The sequence below is a fragment of the Aplidium turbinatum genome, chromosome 10 (assembly GCF_918807975.1).
Source record: "Aplidium turbinatum chromosome 10, kaAplTurb1.1, whole genome shotgun sequence".
NCBI lineage: Eukaryota > Metazoa > Chordata > Ascidiacea > Aplousobranchia > Polyclinidae > Aplidium > Aplidium turbinatum.
The window spans coordinates 16,686,318-16,705,916 of record NC_137481.1 but is presented as its reverse complement, the minus strand read 5'-3'; the positions used below and the strand labels follow the sequence as shown (position 1 = coordinate 16,705,916).

Here is a 19,599-nt window from a genome sequence, read left to right as displayed (position 1 = left end):
AAATTTATTTTCATTTTTACAGGTTACGTCAGTGATTCTGTGGCGTTCCCCTTTACAATTCTGCCTGCGTCTGAATAGTTCTGTCCGCTAGAGGCGCCAAGGCTGGAACGTGGCCGCGGATGAATACTAAACAGAGACTTTTGAAAACAACAACTCAGCGATCGGACGTGAATTGAAGTGAAGGAAAGCGATGCACAAAAGACAATAAAGAAATGACATTCGGAAATCGGAACATGGCTACAAGGTTGAACCCGGACTATTGATTAAGGACATTTATTCTATTAAGTAATATTACTGTGTGTGTAACCTGGTCTGCCCTGGTGACCTTCATTTGTATTAGCTTCTACCATTGTTAATTAATGTTATTGCGTTTACTTTGAATTATTATACTACTTCTACAATGCTTACTTTAGTGTGGTATTAATAGACAGTGCACTCTAGAAGAGATAAGGTTAGAACATCGCCCCTTCTGAGCTAGGAATCGCATGTCGGTAGTGCTTAGCGTACACTATTCGACCACCTACAACCAATACGCCAAAATTCCTTCTTCTTTTCTTCAGTGATTCTTTTCTTCCAAAGAGGCTAGCCTATAGCTTTTTTAATCACATTTGTATTCAGATAGGCCTACTATTAGTTCGTTTCCACTATATGACAGTTAAAATTAAAGGTCATGTCTTCATCTACCTCTGACGAATATAATCAAATGCTGTTATGTTGAATCATGCAGTGGCTGTATTGTAGGCATATAAGGCAATAGGTATTGATTTTCTTCATCGTGTGTCACACGGCCGTAGCCCAAAGGTTGTTAAATTGAAAACTTAAGAGATATTTCGGCCTCTTGCCGACTTCGAATTAAACTTTTTTTCGCCCGCAGAATTTAACTTTTTTTCGGCCGCGGTGTTTGCCAGCTCAAGAGATGTTTCGGCCCCTTGGCGATTTCGAATAAAACTTTTTTTCTGCCGCGGTGTTTTGCCGCTGTTAATCTCGCACTTTCCACCAAAGTAGCCGATGTCTTGTAGGGCCGAAACGTCGGGACGAAAGATCTCAGGGACGAAACATCTGGCACCCCAGACATTGTCACGTAAGACTTAAACTAAGTTGCGCGTGATTAATGTAGATTGTAGAAGTACCGGTACTCCCATCGATTCTTAGCGAAGAATTCACCTTTGTTACGCTGATTCGATGTCGTCAATCGTTGAAGCAACGTAAAAATCGAAAGTTTTCCTGCTTGAATGGAAGCTAAGGGATACAGTATTCACATTTTTTAGATGCGCGGGAAATTATATTCTCGCAACAGTTGTTCGTGCTATACAATGACGATTAGTATCGCTGGTTCCTGTGTTAATTCTCGGCGGACAAATATGACCGATCTAGATGGTACTTCCCGCGGACATCACATGCTGTGACGGCGGACATGACCGCCGTGTCCGCCGTGAATTTCGAGGCCTGGGCTGTAGAGGTTTTAGAGAGTATGATACCGTAATAACTATATTTGATATATTATACACATGTGACTGTCCATATTTTAGCATTCAATGATATGTTATACTCATACTACATTGTCCATTCCTAACCCTTTTGCTTGTCATCAATGTTTACCTAATCACAGTGACCATGCACACCTATCACTTTGTATTTTCATTACATGTATGGAATTCATGAATACCAGTGTGTACAATTAGATACAAAATAGTAATAACAACATGGTTGATGCAGTGAATGTAGTGGATTGTGCTGAACTTGATGCTGAAGACCTCACAAAGCGAAGTTTGGAAGCAAAGGTTTCGGTGCTTGCGAATTCCTCTCCGAACTAAACAGGACAACACCCTTCCCATTATAGTCGCAACTGCTTGTTTGCATAATTTTGCTGTTCGCCGTGGTGGGTTTTGAAGAATCTTCATCTCACGCCAACTCCTGCATAAGGAGCCAACAGCAACCCATGCCCACAGTTGGTGGAAACGCAATGAGATGGCAAATTATCAGTCAATACTTCTCAAGTAATCCGGTCTTGGAACTCATACACCAATCTTATCACCAGGAGGACATGGGTTGTCAATATTTTTAAACTAAAGTAATATTTTTAACGTAATCGATTGATTTTCACCCAGTGCTGTAAATGAGCCGGTTGCTGTTTTCTTTCATTGTACACCTGATGAGGGATCTGTGAGTAAATACTCAGCCAGCAAATCATTTTTTTACATTGATTCAACATTTACAGACGTTGAATCAATGTAAATAGTGGTTGATTTGCTGGCAGGGTAGTATCCTGAGGTACTAGTTTTTTCTGTCTGTTTTAATGAAGTTATGAAACCATGGCTACAGCTACCTGGTGTGTTTATTTCTAAATTGTTCTGTATGGATAACAATTACGAACAGTGAAAAGTTACAACCATTCAATTGTACATATACAAAATGTTATCACTAGGGCGATTTTCTGTAACCAAAATGACTTCAATTTTGCGAAAAAGTCACCAAAAAGTAACTTTATTCGAAAACAAGAAAGCGAAAGAAATGGCATCAATTCCACATAAAAAAGCATCTAAATTGGTTTCAATTTGTACTCAAATCAGAATTACACATTCAAATTACATAATGTAATGTTTTACATTCTCTGGGAAGAAGTTTCTGTCAATCGAACACTTTATACAACTTAGCTGTTGCAGGGAAAACAGCAGGAAAAAACAAACACTCTAGCTGTTGCAGGGAAAACAATTGGTTAAATATAGTTAACACAATTTGTTTGATCGCAAAGATTCGAGTTTTCGGCAATACACGTGATACGAACAAGCATGGGTTCGTGCATATCTAAAATCCATACCATTGTAGAAGATATATTAAAAGTCTTGGCATTACATAAGATGTAAATTCATCTCTCCAGTAGCAATAAAAGATATATGATACAAATAGGGAAATTAGGCAAAAAAGTATGCAAAATAAAGTGACCTAACAAATGAAAAGTAATCTAAAAACACAAAAAGTGACTTTTGGTAACTTTATAATCTTAAACATTGACCCCACACAACCATGAAATTTTGGTAATACATTTCTTTTGTTAATTGGTACAACTATAGAATAGTAACTTTGGTTACAAAAAATCGCCCTAGTTATCACACAAATACTTAAACAGAGTAGCAAAGCTCAAATTTGTTATTTTTTACATTGCTCGCTTTGTGCCTGTATCAGTTGTTCAGCTAATTCAAATTTTCTTTTTCGGTGTCATTACTCTTTTGGGGTGGACCACCACCAGTGGTGAAGCGTTCTTGGCGGGCCAAAGAGACCCTTTTTTTTGCTTGGGCCTTCATGTTTGTCCATAACCTTCGAAGCGTACCCTCTTCTCTAACTGCGAAGGTTGAGGCACCATTAAAATCTTTGGTGAGTTCCCGCCAGGCATCATTTTTGTTGTGTGTAGTCACACCATCAGTCTTCTTGCATTCAATAATATTGCGATATGTTGCAATGCAAGTGAGAAACAGATCTTTTTCGTGTGGAGAAAACTTTTGCGATCGTTGTTTTGACATTTTATAAATGAATTAAATTTAACAGTCAAGAAAAAATTTGAAATATTTGTTCTACACTGAAATACAAAACAGTAAAATAATGTAGTCAAATCATTTCAGAAAAATTTACATTAGCCCAATGTTTATGAAAATAAATTTCTAGTTGGCAGTTGTGTCTTGATGAAAAGCATTCCATTACCTCCACCTTAACATCTAGCCGCCTGAGTGGTGAGAGCGTCTGCTTGATAACTGTATGGTTCCTTCGCTGCTTCCAGTCATCTGTTGTGTTGCATGTGTAATCGCAGTGTACTGTATGTTGTCGCAATGGGCGTAAAATAAAACATGTTGTTTTTAACAAAGCCTGAGCACTACTGTAAACTGGTCTGGACAGTTTAGCACCCTGTAGTCTTGTAGTGGCATTGCCAGGAGTTTAAACAGCAAGGAGTCAATCCATGCAGATGGACCCCCTCCAGTGTGTTGACTTAGGTAACCCCAGTAACAGGTGGAGGCCTCCCTCAGAGAATTTTGAAAAAATTACATTAAATTTAGTTCATTCTGAGTATTTCGAGCACAAAATGGTCAAAAACAAGATAAACCTCTTTCAAAATGCGACGGTTTCTATCAGGGCCATTGAGAGAACATTTCGGGCCCGGTACCAAGCAAAAATCCGGGCCCCCAAAGCTTTGAAAAGCAAAGCGACCTTGTACAACCGTGACACTTGAAATGCCCTTTCACAACTTCTTAAAAAGCATGAGAAATGGTTTGTTGATATTAGACTGTCATAACACCTAAGATTCACTTTCAAATTTCTGATGAACAACCTTGTAGCCTAACTGCATCTGCTAAATTCAGCTGATTTCAGGCTGCTTCTGCAATGTAGTGAAAGTTACGGCACACCAACTTCAGTAGTTAAAACCAGGGAGCACTTTAAAAAGGTGTTTTATTGGCACCTGACAAAAGGGCTGCTTAGTAGGCTACCTGGCTCACATATTACACCAGATATCATTTCGAGCAAATTTGTGAATACCGGTCCAGCTTACGTTTCTACCAAATAATTTATCAGCAAATATAACGCTTTTTGTCATTGCTATGAACAAACAATGTATGTAGGTACCTTTTTCTACCACTGAACCCCATTCTATAAAAACATAAGTACGGTACCATAATTTGATGATAGAGCCTAGTGATGGTTTATGTACGAACAGGCATGTTGTAGTTCAAATACTTCGTCATGAGCCATTTCATGTTGAGGGAGGTTGAGGCATTACATTTAAACAGCAAAATAGTCATCATGAGTCCAACAAGTCCTCACAGAAAAATTTGTAACCAACAGGGTTTTTAATGAATGCAGTTTCAAGCTAGGTTATGTTCATTGAAACATGTGACTGAGAGACAAAATAGTAAAAAGGAATCTGCAATTACATTTTATATGTATGCAAAGCACAAATCCCTTACTAAGATTATTGCAGTTATAAAGTCCATGGTGGTATTGTCCTATCCTATATCATGAGGCATCTTGGCCTAATAAGTGTTCTGTTCACATTCGACTCATTTAGCGATGGTAAAAATATATCATCTGGGTAATTTTTGAAATGTCGAATTTAGCCTAAGTGTGAAGTCTAGTTGTTGGTATACCGATTTGCTTCATACTTTCAACTGACATTCAAAAACGGCTGACCACTGGGACTGACTGACTAATCAGCATTGCTGCATTACTAAGCCTTGAGTTGTGAAAAATGCAATCTCACGCTCCACTGACTGTTGAGAACAACATATCACGCTTCACTGATCAGTACCGCTCCGATTGGTCAAACTATGTTGAATCTCGGTATAGGGGATTTTTTTATGGTACCTTTTCAAAAGTTGCCACCGGGCCTGCCTCCATGCATGATCAGGATGCGACACAACGTCATCGATATTTGGAAAAGGGAAAGGAAGTTTGGTTACGAGTTTGCGAAAATCAGAAACGCTAAAAGAGAATTCTGCAATTATCAGCAATGTCTGGAGTTCCCAAAATAAGGTCAAAGAAGCATCTATAGCTGCATTCAAGATCTGGTATGGTGACAATGAAGATTCAACGCTTACTACACTCAGGTATGTATTTTTACGTAGGGATTATATAATAATGTTTACACTTTTAAGATATTGTCCAATTCTAGATACCCTGTATGTAATATTTATCTTTGTTTACTTTTAGACATGGCAAATACATGCATATGGCATGCAAAGGGATAACATCATGAGTGCCAGTCTTCCAATGATGCAGTAACATAATAACTACATCAGTATCATCAGCAATGACATTTACTGGACCTTTTCGAAGAGAAGCATAATCAAGGGATTTCGCTATAATGGAACTGTCAGCATCATCAGAGCAGTTGTGAACTTCAACTTCGGATTGTCTCAGCAGGGTAGAAACAAACTTGATGAATTCAGCCTTGTTTTCGATGCAGATGAGGTAGCTATCTTGAGCAAAAGGAAGTGAATTGCTCGGATTTATTTTCACAAACGTGCTCTGTGGAACGGAATTTCGGCGCAAGTGCTCGTAACTTTTAGTACTTTCGTCATCATAGCCATCAAACACAACAACAGCATGGGTAATGGGTATAGCCTAATGGTTTTGGATATATTTCACATACGAATTTCAAACTTCCGAAAACTTCATTCCTTTTTTCCAGCAAACTTTATGTAGTAATGCACCACCGTCGATAATAGAAGTCACTTGCTTATTGATTTCCTCCAAGGCATGCGACGAAGAACCTGGCAGAACTTTTCGAAGGGAGGGTTTGTCAGGCTTTCTCATCATGCCTTCCTTGAACATCGACATTGGCTCTGAAGTCAACTCGAATTCGAAAAATTGCTCAAGGCTTTCCTCTCTTTCAGCAGCAGCAATCATCCTATTGAACATGACTTTCGGACCAATACATCTTGTACCACTTTTTGTTTTGTTTACTTCCATTAAGGATTCTAATGGCTTGATAAATCTTTGCGTTTGAATGATGCGTTAGTAACTGCTACCCAGGCATGGGAGTCGATAGTGAAAAAGTAAAGAATATTCCGATATTCGATAGTGCCAAAAGAAGTAAAGAATTAACCGATTTCGATACTAGCAAAAAAAGTAAAGAATAAAGAATGTAGTAATCGATATTGAAAAAAAAAATTATTCCACCACTCTTTCTGAATGCTCAAGGCAGTTATAAATTGAAAAAATTCTAAGTGAAAAATACTTCCCACTCAAATGACTAGGAGTAACAAAACATAGTTTTAAATGCAGTCGTGCAATAATAATCTTTCTGAGAAGAGTCACAAACACAGTTTTAAATCCAGTAATGTAATATGCCTGTTGTGTTCTTAGCTCATTCAATCAGAGTCATACTGGAATTCTGTTTTATTATAAAATTGCACAACCAAGATATAGTGTGAAACCTGCAAAGTAAGCCCAAAACGAGAAGTGCCAATTAACAAAAGCAGGCGGATGAATACTAAGCAAAAGAGAAGACCTGAGGGAAACGAAAACAAAGTACATCGTTTCAATGCAAATAAACTAAAATACATAACACCTCCCCAATAAAATTTATGACCACCCATAACGAAGAGGTGGTTGGCGTCTTCTCTGTGATCGCCTTAATGTTTGTTCTTGATGCGATGACGATGATGGATCGTCGGTCGCTATCGGCGTCGATGAATCCTCGGTCGCAATCGGCGTCGATGAATCCTCGGTCGTTGTCGGCGTCGATGAATCCTCGGTCGCTGTCGGCGTCGATGAATCCTCGGTCGCAATCGGCGTCGATGGAACTGGAAACTCGTCAGCTGTCGATGACGACGTGAAAGTAGTCTCTCCTGGGTCCTCGTCTTCCGGTGAGAGGTAACGCGGACGTAGCTGGTCGATGTGGCGTCTCCATATTGGACCTCGAGGGTTCACTCGAACCTGCAAACTACGACTCTCGTGTCGCTTCACCACGACGGCAGGAACCCACCGAGGGCTTCGGCTTTGCCTGGAACCAAAGTATAAAGCACATAGGTGGGCAAAGTTACTTTCAAAAGTAACTGAGTTACAGTTACAGTTACTTGGCCAAAATAGTAACTGAGTTACCGTTACAGTTACCGATTTTAAAAAGTAACTAGTTACCGTTACTAGTTACAGTTACTAGTTACTTTCAGTTGCTCACGAATCTGAACATAAAATTCTGCACCTGGCCAGCTCTGCATGCAAGTCCAGGTTAACCGCAATATTTGATATATAGTGTTAGAGCCAACCATGCTAACATAACAGCACAAGTACAAAACCAACAAGGTTTTATTTAAAAAAAATACTCGTGGCTTATATGTTTATTTCCTTTGAGAAATACGAGCATTTCAAAGTGCTCGTCACTCAGGCCTGCCCTTTTGGGCTTTAAAATGTCCCTGCCCAATCGTCGTCGTCGTGTGAGCCTCTGGGGCCGAGAGTCCATCCTTTTACCGCCCCAGATTCACGATGTTCCCGGACTACACTGGAAGGCTACTAGAGAGTAGCCAGTCTTTGGTTTCATCATTCATGACACGCAGACCTTCCACTCCGTTAGGTGGCTTGAAGATGTTAGGCTACAGTCATTGATGATGTCCGCCCCGATAGTTCAATTGGTTAGCGCGTCACTTCTGGAACGAAGAAGCTTCAAGATCAAGCGGCACTGGTTCGACTCTCAAGGCATGCGCTTGAGCAACGCACGTTAAGGACTGCTCTCTGTTTAGCGACATCTAATAGATGGAATAATTTCCCGGCAACAAGACTTCAACAATCAGAAACTTCACTCTGTCAATCTCGGTGACCAGGCCTGCGTTAGTGATTTAAAGCCTTTAGTCTACAAGTATGCGAAACTGCCAGGATTAAGTTCTGCAAGAAGCTTCCCAGTCCGAGGATAAGGATTTATTCAATCAATCAATCAATCAATGATGTGGTCTGCGGTCTGTTCCTCGGCACCACATTCATAGGAGGAGAAAGAGGCCATTTCCCATTGGTGCATGGTTGAACGGAAAAGCCCGACGCCCGTACGGAGACGGTTGAGGCGCACCCATGCCTGTCTTAATTGTGTCAGGTCGATGGAGCGTGTGTCCGCGTCGGGGATAAACGAATAAAGTCTGGTGATGAACAAGTGCTGCAATGGAAACAATGTTTTTACTGCAACACTTGACGGAATGGGAGTGTTATGTTTTTAAAACAGTTTTTTCATCGGTCCAATTGTGAATCTGGATCCGCTTAACTTGTCCTCAGGGTCCGCGTCCAAATACTCCTGTAACAGATTCAACGCGTATTGCTTTCTTTTGTTGGTTTTTGCGTAAAGTGGTGCAAAAAGTCCTCCGTGGCTCTACCTACCACCATCCACTTCAGTGTCGCTGCTATACTCCCCTCTACAGCAGAGCAGTTTGCTTCTTCAATTGCTTGAAGCATGTTCTGTTTTATTTTGGTCTTCAATTCAGCAGTGTCGCTTAATGATCAGGCATTAAACTCAGATAAGTCTAAATTGTGGGTGGAATGCAGTCGCAAGCTGAAAGTCGCTGTCCTCGAACCAATGACCAAATCTGGTTTGTATTGCTTCCACAAGAACGTCCACCAACGGCAAGCAATCAGCAATGCTGTTGCTGGTTTTAATGTCAGACAATCTTTTTAGAGGCATTGCAAGCGTTACACTAAATGCAATAAATTTCAACTTCTTGAAGGTAACTAAGTCACTGACTATAAGCATCAACAAATTGCTTTTAATCGCTGCGTGTTTCTTGATGCTTATAGTCAGTTAGTTAGTTACCTTCAAGAAGTTGAAATTTACTGGATTTTTATAAATATTTTCAGTTTCCTGATGAGGGCTTAAGTTAAACCGAAAACGTTTGACTGTTAAACTCATTTGTAAATATGTAAAATATATTATTATACAGTAATGCTCAACCCTGTTGTATTGTTGTGTCTTGCCTGTCTTTGGTACATATTGATTAATCGCCAAGAACAATTAATTTAGCCAAATCAGTTATCAAAAATCGCCAAAAAAGTGCCAAATCATAAATATGAAGCTAAACGTCTTAAAAAATCGCCAGATTTCTGGACTTTAGCGATAAATTCGCCAATATGGCAACCCTTCTCCACCAGACTACAAAACAAAAGTAGAACCGCGCATGCGCAGTGCTGCGCCGATACATCTGCGAGAAAAATGCATTATTGCGCAAAACGCAGCAAACACGCACTAAGCAAGACACAAACACATGTAGAGAAATAAACGGCAATTAAAAACTGAATTTTCAATACAAAAGTAACTTGTAACTGTAACTATTGAAAAAGTGCTAAAATAGGAACTAGTTACCGCGTTTCGTTACTTTTGGAAAATAGTAACGAAGTTACCGTTACAGTTACTCAAAAAGTAGCTAGTTACAGTAACTAGTTACTTTTGTAACTAGTTACTGCCCACCTCTGATAAAGCATAACAAGGATCACCAACATCGAAGTTAATTGTTTTCCGGTTTTGTTTCCGAGGCGAAGGACTCGTCGATGGTTTCGTGATCTGAGCTGAGGAAGGAAGTAAAATATCTAATTTAGTACGTAGTTGTCGGTGGTTTAATAACTCACTGGGAGAGTAACCACTGGCATTAGGCGTACGGCGAAACTGCATCAAGAATTGAGTGGTGGCACTTTTAGGCGGTAACGACGATTTTCTCAACGCCTGCTTGAAAGTGCGCACCAAACGCTCTGCAGCACCATTCGTAGCTGGATGGTATGGTGCTCCAGTGATGTGGACTATACCCCTAGCTTTACAATAATTCTTGAAGTCTTCTGAGGAAAACGTAGTCGCATTGTCTGAGACAATGGAGTGGGGGTATCCAAAATGGGCAAAATCCTGCTCTAAAAGATCAATAGTAGCAGACGTCGATACGGAAGAAGTTGGGTGAATAGAAGGATACTTACTATAAGCATCGGTAACAATAAGCCAATTAGAACCTAAAAAGTTGATAGCGTGATCGACATGAATTCGACTCCAAGGCTTCTCTGGAGCTATCCATGGGTGGATAGGAGCCTTGCTTGGTGCAGCTTGATGCTCACCACATGTAGTACATGTTCGGCAGAGGTCGACAATGTCCGCATCGATATTGGGCCAGTAGACTGCTGTCCTGGCCAGCTGTTTCATTCGCTGCATGCCGAAATGACCTTCGTGTAAAAGAGAAAGAATATCATTGCGGAGTTTAAAAGGAATAACTACTCTAGAACCATATAATAAACAACCATAACATGTTGTTAAAGAATCAGCAACTCTTCTAAACTGTTCGAATGGATCGTTAGAATTTGATTTCGCAGGCCATCCTTCTTGTGTAAAGCGAATGATTTTAGACAAGACTGGATCCTTGGAAGTTTCCTTGCGCAAAGTAGAAGAATCGGAATGACTAACCTGCGAATCCAACGTATCCATTGCGCAGACAATATCAACATCATCTGCACTTTCCTCCCCATCAAAAATTGTGTCATCGTTGGACGGAAGACGGCTCAAGGCGTCAGCATTTTGGTGATGCGTTGTTTTGCGATACTCTATAGTATAACTAAATTGACTCAAAAACAACGCCCAGCGTGCTAACCGGTTAGCCGCCAGCGAAGGGGTAGGTTTATCTGGACCAAAAAGTGAAAGTAAAGGCTTATGGTCCGTTACCAAAATAAAATTCCTACCGTAGAGGTATTGGTAAAATTTCTTCAAAGCGAAGATGATAGACAAAGCCTCCTTTTGGATTTGGCTGTAGTTTCTTTGAGCCTTCGTCAAGATTTTCGACACATTTGCTATTGGCCTCTCGCTTCCGTCCGGGGAGCGGTGAAACAGTGTGGCGCCAATGCCCACGCTTGATGCGTCGCACGCAATTCCTAAAGGAAGCAACGGGTTAAAGTGTACGAGAACATCGTCTGCGGAAAGAAACGTTTTTAATTTTGCAAAAGCGCATTTTTCTTTGTGTTCCCATCTCCAAGGAACACCACTCTTGGTTAAATGATATAACGGTTGCGCTACCGTAGAAAATTCTGGGGGCATAAACTTAGAATAAAATTGAACCGACCCCAGAAAAGAACGTAAGGTACCAGCATTGGAAGGAGCAGGCATGTTCAGTACTGCATCGACTTTAGGACCTTTTGAAATCCCCTGTTTAGAAAGAACATGACCTAAGTACTCGACATTTGCCTGGGAAAATCTACATTTTTCCTTCCTACATCTAAGACCTTTCGAAGATAAACGATCGAGTAGTCGTTTAAGGTTCTGGAAATGCTCTTCCGCTGTAGCTCCACTTATCAAACTGTCATCCAGGTAGACTGCTACACCTGGAAGGTCACTAGTTAAATCATCCATTATCTTTTGGAAATGGCCTGGGGCAGAAGAGATGCCAAACGGCATAACATTTTGCAATAAAACCCCTCTATGGGTACTTAATGCCAATATTTTTCGACTCTTTGGACCTAACCTAATCTGGTTATAAGCATCTGCCAGGTCAATCTTAGTGAATCCGTGGCCACCCCCTAGTTTACGCATTAGATCCTCTGGAAGAGGCAAAGGGTGCCTGTGAGTTTTAAGTTGTAGATTAACTGTCGAAGAATAGTCACCACAAACCCTTAATTTGGATTTCTTACCTTCGGTAGAAGCCTTGCGTACTGGTACTACAGGAGTTCCCCAGTCGCAAAATTGTACAGGTGTCCAGATACCTTTTTCTATGCCGGCGTCATAGGCAAGAGCTAAGTCTTCTTGAATGGCGAAAGGCACTGGTCTGGGCTTTGAAAACACTGGTTTACAATCAGAGTTAAACTCAATCTCTAATTCGTAATCCTGAAGACAACCTAACTCAGGTTTAAATAGGTTTTCGTATTGGTCACATAACTCGGAACATGATTTTTGCAAGTTAAAATCTATGTCGTTGTGACGATGAATAGCATGTAAAGATGAAGAAAAGAACTTATCTACCGAAATATCTAGTGCTTGAATAGCATCACGCCCTAATAAGTTAAGGTTAGGGATTTCACATACCATAAATTGAACTGTGGTTGTCTTTCCCGATTTGTTGCAGCTCGCTTCGGCAGTGAAAGATCCAATAATAGGCATCGAGTGCTTACTTGCCGACTGAAAACGTAGCTGCGGAGTCTGCAAGATAGGTTTGCCTAGCTGCGACCAAACTTCAGAAGAGATGAAATTTCCCCCTGTAGCTGTATCAAGTTCCATTAAGACGGGAAAAGACTTAATAAAAATTCGAACCTCGAGTTTAGGAACTTTACTCGACAAATTATGAACAGTATTTACCTCCTGTATGCAGTTGACCTTAGAAGAATGAACTTGTGCGGCCTTTTTACGACATGCGGATTGTACATGCCCTGTAAGTTTACAGAAATGACAGACCGCATTTTTAAATCTGCAGTTGTTAGCAAGGTGATTAGAGTTACCACATTGATAGCACTTACTTTGCTTGTTCGCATTAGCACTGGCCACTGTAGCTTTCTTGAAAGAATATCATCTATCGGTGCCTTTAACTTTATGTACCACCGACGGTTCAGTGCCAAACACCGTCTCCTTAGCCACTTTTGCAGCGTCTTCAGTTTCTATGGCTATTGCAAGAGCACGTGAAAAAGTAAGATCGTCAGGTTTAATTTTAAAGAGCTTTAAGAACTGCTTCGTTTCCTACCGAGCACATAAAACAAGTACGCAAAGCTTCATCTAAAGGATTAGTAATAGAAGAAAAGTCGCACGTGGCAGCGGCTTGCCTTATTCGTGCACCCAATTCTGGAACAGTCTCACCTGGTTTCCGCTTCAAGTTGCTCCAGAAGCGAAATCGTTCACGAATAACGAAGCGCTTAGGGTCGAACTGTGCCTTCATGTAATTCGAAATTTCCTCCATTGTAAGTTCATTGATTGGCTTTGCTGTAGACTCTTGTGCGGCCAGATTGAGGACAGGCCTCGAAATTCGTTTTTGTTGACGGCGGACAAACGTGTCCGGTCTGAGCAGCTATCTCGGCGGACAAATTAAGTAACACGGCGGACACACCAGTTTTAGCGTCGATCGTCACGCTTAATCAGTTTATCTTGATAATTCTTCGCCATTTGAGAACTATAGCTACGGTTGAGAAGTCTTTTTAAAATTTCAGCGAAGTCACTCTGAAAGGCTTTCATCAGACCAACGACGTGCACCTGAAGAGTGAAAGCGCCGCGTAGCTGCTTAATACGCCGCATAACTAATTAACTTCCACCGAACGAAGTCGTGTGGCTTCTTGCGTCACAATGCTCTGGACACGAGTTGAAAAACTTCTACACTAACGCTACTATTTTCTGTTGTGCAAAGTTTCACTAGGCTTTTTTCTTTAGGTTTATTTTTGCGAGTCATATGAGCGAAAGTGAATTTTCCCTGGGCCTTTTCTTTCTTACTGTAATACCAAAACTAAACAAATTTTGCTGCATCTTGCTGTAATAGCCTGCTCGTATAATCTAATTTTGTAACCAACCTTGCCTTATCAATATTACTCAGAGATCAAGGCCAGACATTGTGACGTAAGACTTGAACTAAGTTGCGCGTGATTAGTGTAAAAGTACCGGTACTCCCATCGGTTCTTAGCGAATAATTCACCTTTGTTACGCTGATTCAATGTCACCAATCGTTGAAGCAACGTATAAATCGAAAGTTTTCCTGCTTGAATGGAAGCTAAAGGATACAGTATTAACATTTTCTAGATGCGCGCTAGAATGCGCGGGAAATTATATATTCGCAACAATTGTTCGTGCTATGCAATGACGATTTCTACCGCTATTTCTCGGCGGACAAATATGACCGATCTAGATGGTACTTCCCGCGGACATCACATGCTGTGACGGCGGACATGACCGCCGTGTCCGCCGTGAATTTCGAGGCCTGTGAGGATCATCTTGTAGATGCTGGCTGACTGGTTAGTGAGGAAAACTTGAGCCTTCTTATCTTCAGGAACGGATTGTGCTTTTACAAATGTGCAAAAACGTGACCAATAATCAGTCCAAAGTTCTAAAGTTGAATCAAACTCACAAAATTTAGGAATAGCTTGAAATAATCGATTTTGGTTTTCTGATTCGCATGGAATTTTGAGGGCTGAAATTAACTCCTTCAGTTGTTCTTCATGATGACGTTCTTGCTGTTGCATTTGTTGTCGCGCCTGTTCTTCTTGTTGCTGCATTTGTTGTCGCATATGTTCTAGCTGCGACTGCATTAATTCCACCACCTTGTCCATATTGTAAATAATTTAAAAAAAACTAAAACTTGTAGAAAGTAAAACTCGTAGGGACTAAAACTGAACACTTCTGCGTACCACTGTAAGTTTCTCGTTCAGACGTTCAGCATCCCATCCTCGTCGCCAAATAACTCTGTTGTGTTCTTAGCTCATTCAATCAGAGTCATACTGGAATTCTGTTTTATTATAAAATTGCACAACCAAGATATAGTGTGAAACCTGCAAAGTAAGCCCAAAACGAGAAGTGCCAATTAACAAAAGCAGGCGGATGAATACTAAGCAAAAGAGAAGACCTGAGGGAAACGAAAACAAAGTACATCGTTTCAATGCAAATAAACTAAAATACATAACAATGCCTAACTGCTGAACCACGCATTAACAGTACCATTTTCTAACTCGGAAGGTTAGGCTAATCTAAAACGCTACCAGTAACTCTTAAAACTAAAAAAACTTGACCTTGGTCTTAGCTGCAACTCTTAACCTCAATCTAATAATAACTCAACAAACACAGTTTTTCAAGCCTACTGCATCGGCATGCTTTAACAATTACAATCCTTTCTAACAAACTGCATGAGCGCCTGGCCTAAACAAAACAACGCAGGGTTCGAGTTGAATGCCATCAACCAGGGTTTCCCCGCAAAAAAAAATTTCGCTCCTCCTTTCAATAGAATTTCAAAGTCTGCCTAATAAAATTGTGGAATTCGGTTAATATTTTACGTTGTTTATTTGTAAACTTTACAGAAAAGTACCGAATATCGGATTCAACGCACAAAAAAGTAAAGACTAGCGGCTAATCGATACTTATTTGAAAAAGAAAAGAAAACACGGATGCGATAGTGACAAAGTAAAGAATAACGCTATCGAATATCGATTCGTAATCGATAGTCCCAACCCTGCTGCTACCCCATCTAAACCTTTCTGGATATTTTGACCAATTTGCTTCGCTTGTTCACAATTGACGTCATCTTTTCCAGCGATGGACACTAGACCATTTGAAAGAGAAGATAGGTTTACATCTGGTACCAAGAATGGGTGTTTCGTTGTTAACCAGGCCAGAAATCTTCGTAATCCCTCTTTTTTCTTGAAGCACCCAACTCTTCACGCTAGTTGCTTAATAGAAACTGAGCCTTGCTTAGTTGCGTCATTGCTTCATGAATACTTGCCGAGTGACTCACACTCAAAACCCAAAGATGTCGAACACTTTTCTGTCATACTTTTTCCTTCCGTCAATCCTCCACGCGACTTATTTGAGCGCATAAGAGTTTGCTCGATCGTAAAATCTGTCCAAGTTCCAGTGAAGCTTTTACTGTCCTCTTTACTGTGTGCTGCTCGGTTTGTAATATTGATCGTACAACCATAGATGAAAAGAGATTTCTGCAGTTATCAGCAATATCTGGAGTCATGGTGTTGAATGTAATACTTTAGTAAGTATGCTTGAAATACAAAGATAGTTTTACATCTTTTTCGTATCTAAGTAGGCTAATATAATTAGTATGAACGACATACTCCAGAGACTAAACGAAAAACTTAAGAATGATGACTTTTTTTCACTTCTGCAAAACGTCGATGTTGGTACCGAAGAAGAGGAATACTCGTACAATGAAGATGAAACGGGACAAGACGAGGAGGAAAGCAACATCTTTGACGTTTTTGATGATGATGATGATAGCTTCAATTTATGTTTCGCTTACTTTGTTCAATTCTTGTCAAAGAATATAGAAGAATAAGTCCAACAGTGACGAATAATTTCAAATTTGCCTGAACTTCATAGATTTATCCTGTTGCTTAATTGGTAATAACTTTTTTTCTATACATTTTCAGGGTTCTGGTTAGTAGAAAAAGTTGTTCCCCTTGATAAAAGCTAAAAAATGATGTATAATATGTCCTATTTTGAAAAACTTGAAAATTTCATATGTTGGACCCAAAAGGGATTGTGACGTCATTTGGAAAAAGGGCCCAAAAAGTGGTTTCCCATCATCCGATTGATGGGGATTTTTTTCTGAGCCATTTGCATAATATGGGGAAGGTCTGAGCAAAGTATCAGCTTGATAAAAAAATTTTCCCACAAAAAAGCTCCCACGACTGCACTAATGCTCCTTAACAACACTATTGACTATCTTTGACAATGCATAACAAACGAAGCCACTTGTTTTGCGCACTTGTATCGAGGCGAGCGGTTTCATCAGAATATTCATCGCCAAGCAAGAGTGGTGTCGTCACTTCGCTTCACAAAAGATATCTTGCAATTAACAGTTTCAGTAAACAAGGAAATGTTTAACACATTGCAATACAGGCAACAATAGTGACCCGCAAAATATACTCCAATAACAGGGAGAAAGAAACCAGGCACCATGAAACAAACGCTCGTGGAAATCACCGAAAAAAACGTTTCTATCGTCTCATAAACAGTGTTCCCTCTAAAAACGCAATGAATTGGTTTTTCATCCTTTTTTGTGAGAGCCTCTAAATCCGTCTTTCTTTGATTAGTAGACAAGTGTAGTAGACAAATATTTTTGTATTACAACCAGAAAAAGTCTTAAAATATTACAACCAGAAACTTAAAATAAACAACCCTATGTTCACAGACAAATTCGAAAACAGACGTTTTAATCAACCACTAGGACAGTGTGGCTTGACATCGCATTGGAATAACTTTAAAGGGCGGGGAAACCCAAATTCACTTTTTGCGAGTTTTTTGTTTCAGCGTGATATCATTGTGTACAACATGCGTTTTAGCAATAAAAAAATCCAAATTTTGTTGCCCTCGTCTCGCTAGAGCCGCTTTTGTTTGATACCCGTTTGCGAGGTCTCGTTGCGCATCAAGCTGTGATTCTGTTCTCTGTGACGTCACAAGGTACATATAGTTGTGGCCAAAAGTTTAAGACCAGACTTGATTTATGACGATTTTTGCATTACTTCAAAATACTGCATCAGATATAAGATGATGCAACTGAAACAATATATGATGCAGTATTTTGAAGTAATGCAAAAATCGTCATAAACCAAGTCTGGTCTTAAAGTTTTGGCCACAACTACATGTACCTTGTGACGTCACAGCGAACAAAATCACAGCTTGATGCGCGCGAGACCTCGCAAACGGGTATCAAACAAAAGCGGCCTTAGCGAGACGAGGGAAACAAAATTTGGATTTTTTTTTTTTGCTAAAACGCATGTTGTACACAATGATATCACGCTGAAACAAAAAACTCGCAAAAAGTGAATTTGGGTTTCCCCGCCCTTTAAGCGACCCCCACCTAGAACTACAATCTGATTAGTCGGTCGGTGGAATCGTATGCAAAGCGAAAATATGCTTCCCGGAAAGTATTTTTGCTTTCATGCTCTTTAACTCCTCAAGAAAAGTATTTTTGGTTATAGCCTACTTGTACGCTGATACCTTCCGCGGCCCGCACACAACAGCGTGGCGGGCCGCATGTGGCCCGCGAGTTGGTGACCCCTGGCGTAAGTAAAAAGATATAATGTATTTATTGAGTTCCATTAAGAATAGGAGATCTTTGACTGAGAAGCAGCAGGCCAGCGATTCTCCATCAAGTATCAATTCAATATTTTATTATTAAAAAATGCATGGAGAATTAGCAGAGCCCTATTTATGGCATATTGACCACTTTCCTGTGTTTTACACTAAGTGACTAGAAAAAATGTTTGCGGCAGTCTTGCAAAATAAAGGACCTTCTGATGATCCTCCTTTAGGTGAAACAGGGTGTCAAGGTAGAGCTGGGCGATATTACGATATTTCGATACGATACGATATTTTTTCGGCAGCGATATTTATTCACAAAGCTCCGATTTTATCGTTTATAAATGTACTGAAATTATAGCAACATTTTCGCATGCGCAGTGACACAGACATCACATGCGCAGAGTGTGCCAAGTGTGTGTGTGTGCATTGTTTACGCATTGCAAGCAGTCTGACATCGCATGCGCAGACAACCCTCAAACGTGTGTGCATTGTTTACGCATTGCGAACAGTCTGACATCGCATGCGCAGACAACCCTCAAACGTGTGTGCATTGTTTACGCATTACAAGCAGTCTTTGTGATTACGCAATTCTGCTTATTGATTCCCACGTGTTGCATTGTTGCAAAGGATGAAGTCCGGTAAATACGATCGGAAACTTGCAAGCTGACTGAATTTACGTAGCATAGCGTAGCGGCCGTAGCACAGTGTAGCGGCTGTAGCCTACGGTAGCTACAGCTAGGTAGATACTTTATTTTGTTTTGCTACTCACAGCTGCATCTCTATTTTGCATCAAAAACTATCAACAAGGATAGCTGCATCTGTACATGGTGGCGAGCTAATGCACTGACTTCTTACACTTGCAAAAGTTGCAAGAAAACTTCTGTGCATTCAAGCCACCAGTGTTAGTAGTGAAAGGGTGTTTTCATTCGGAATGGCCCGATTCGGTGAGTCCGATTCGGTGAGTTCCCTATTCGGTGAGAGCCTTTTTCGGTGAGAGCCCTATTCGGTGAGTTTTTTTTTTTAAATTATTGCGCGCCGTAGCCTAATTATCATTGCCGTTATAGGGTTAGGGGATAGGGGTAAAGGGTTAGGGGTTAAGGGTTTGGGAGTTTGAGGGGTTTTTGGGGGTTGGGGTTTGGGGGTTTTTGGGGTTTGGGGGTTTTGGGTTTTTTTTGGGAGTTTTGGTTTTTTTTGGGGGTTGGGGTTTTTGGGGGGTTGGGTTTTTGGGGGTTTTGGGTTTTTTTGGGGGTTTTGGGTTTTTTTGGGAGTTTTTTTGGGAGTTTTGGGGTTTTTTGGGAGTTTGGGGTTTTGGGGTTTGGGTTTGGGGTTAGGGGGTTTGGGGTTAGGGGTTTTAACTAGGCTACGGTACCCAATAATTTTCAAAAAAAAATTCAAAAAAA

At 40.4% G+C, this 19,599-nt stretch overlaps 1 protein-coding gene across 1 annotated transcript; it reads right to left on the bottom strand.

Moving 5' to 3' along the window:
* Positions 1–6,878: 6,878 nt before the first annotated feature.
* On the bottom strand, positions 6,879–12,940 carry LOC145779124 (uncharacterized). The gene is made up of 3 exons (XM_082590699.1): positions 12,934–12,940; positions 9,929–10,026; positions 6,879–7,492 (listed from the first exon to the last, which is right to left on the bottom strand). The coding sequence occupies exons 2-3, from the start codon at positions 9,958–9,960 to the stop codon at positions 7,072–7,074; spliced, it is 453 nt and encodes a 150-aa protein (XP_082446825.1). The 5' UTR covers positions 9,961–10,026; positions 12,934–12,940; the 3' UTR covers positions 6,879–7,071.
* Between the last annotated feature and the right edge of the window lie 6,659 nt (positions 12,941–19,599).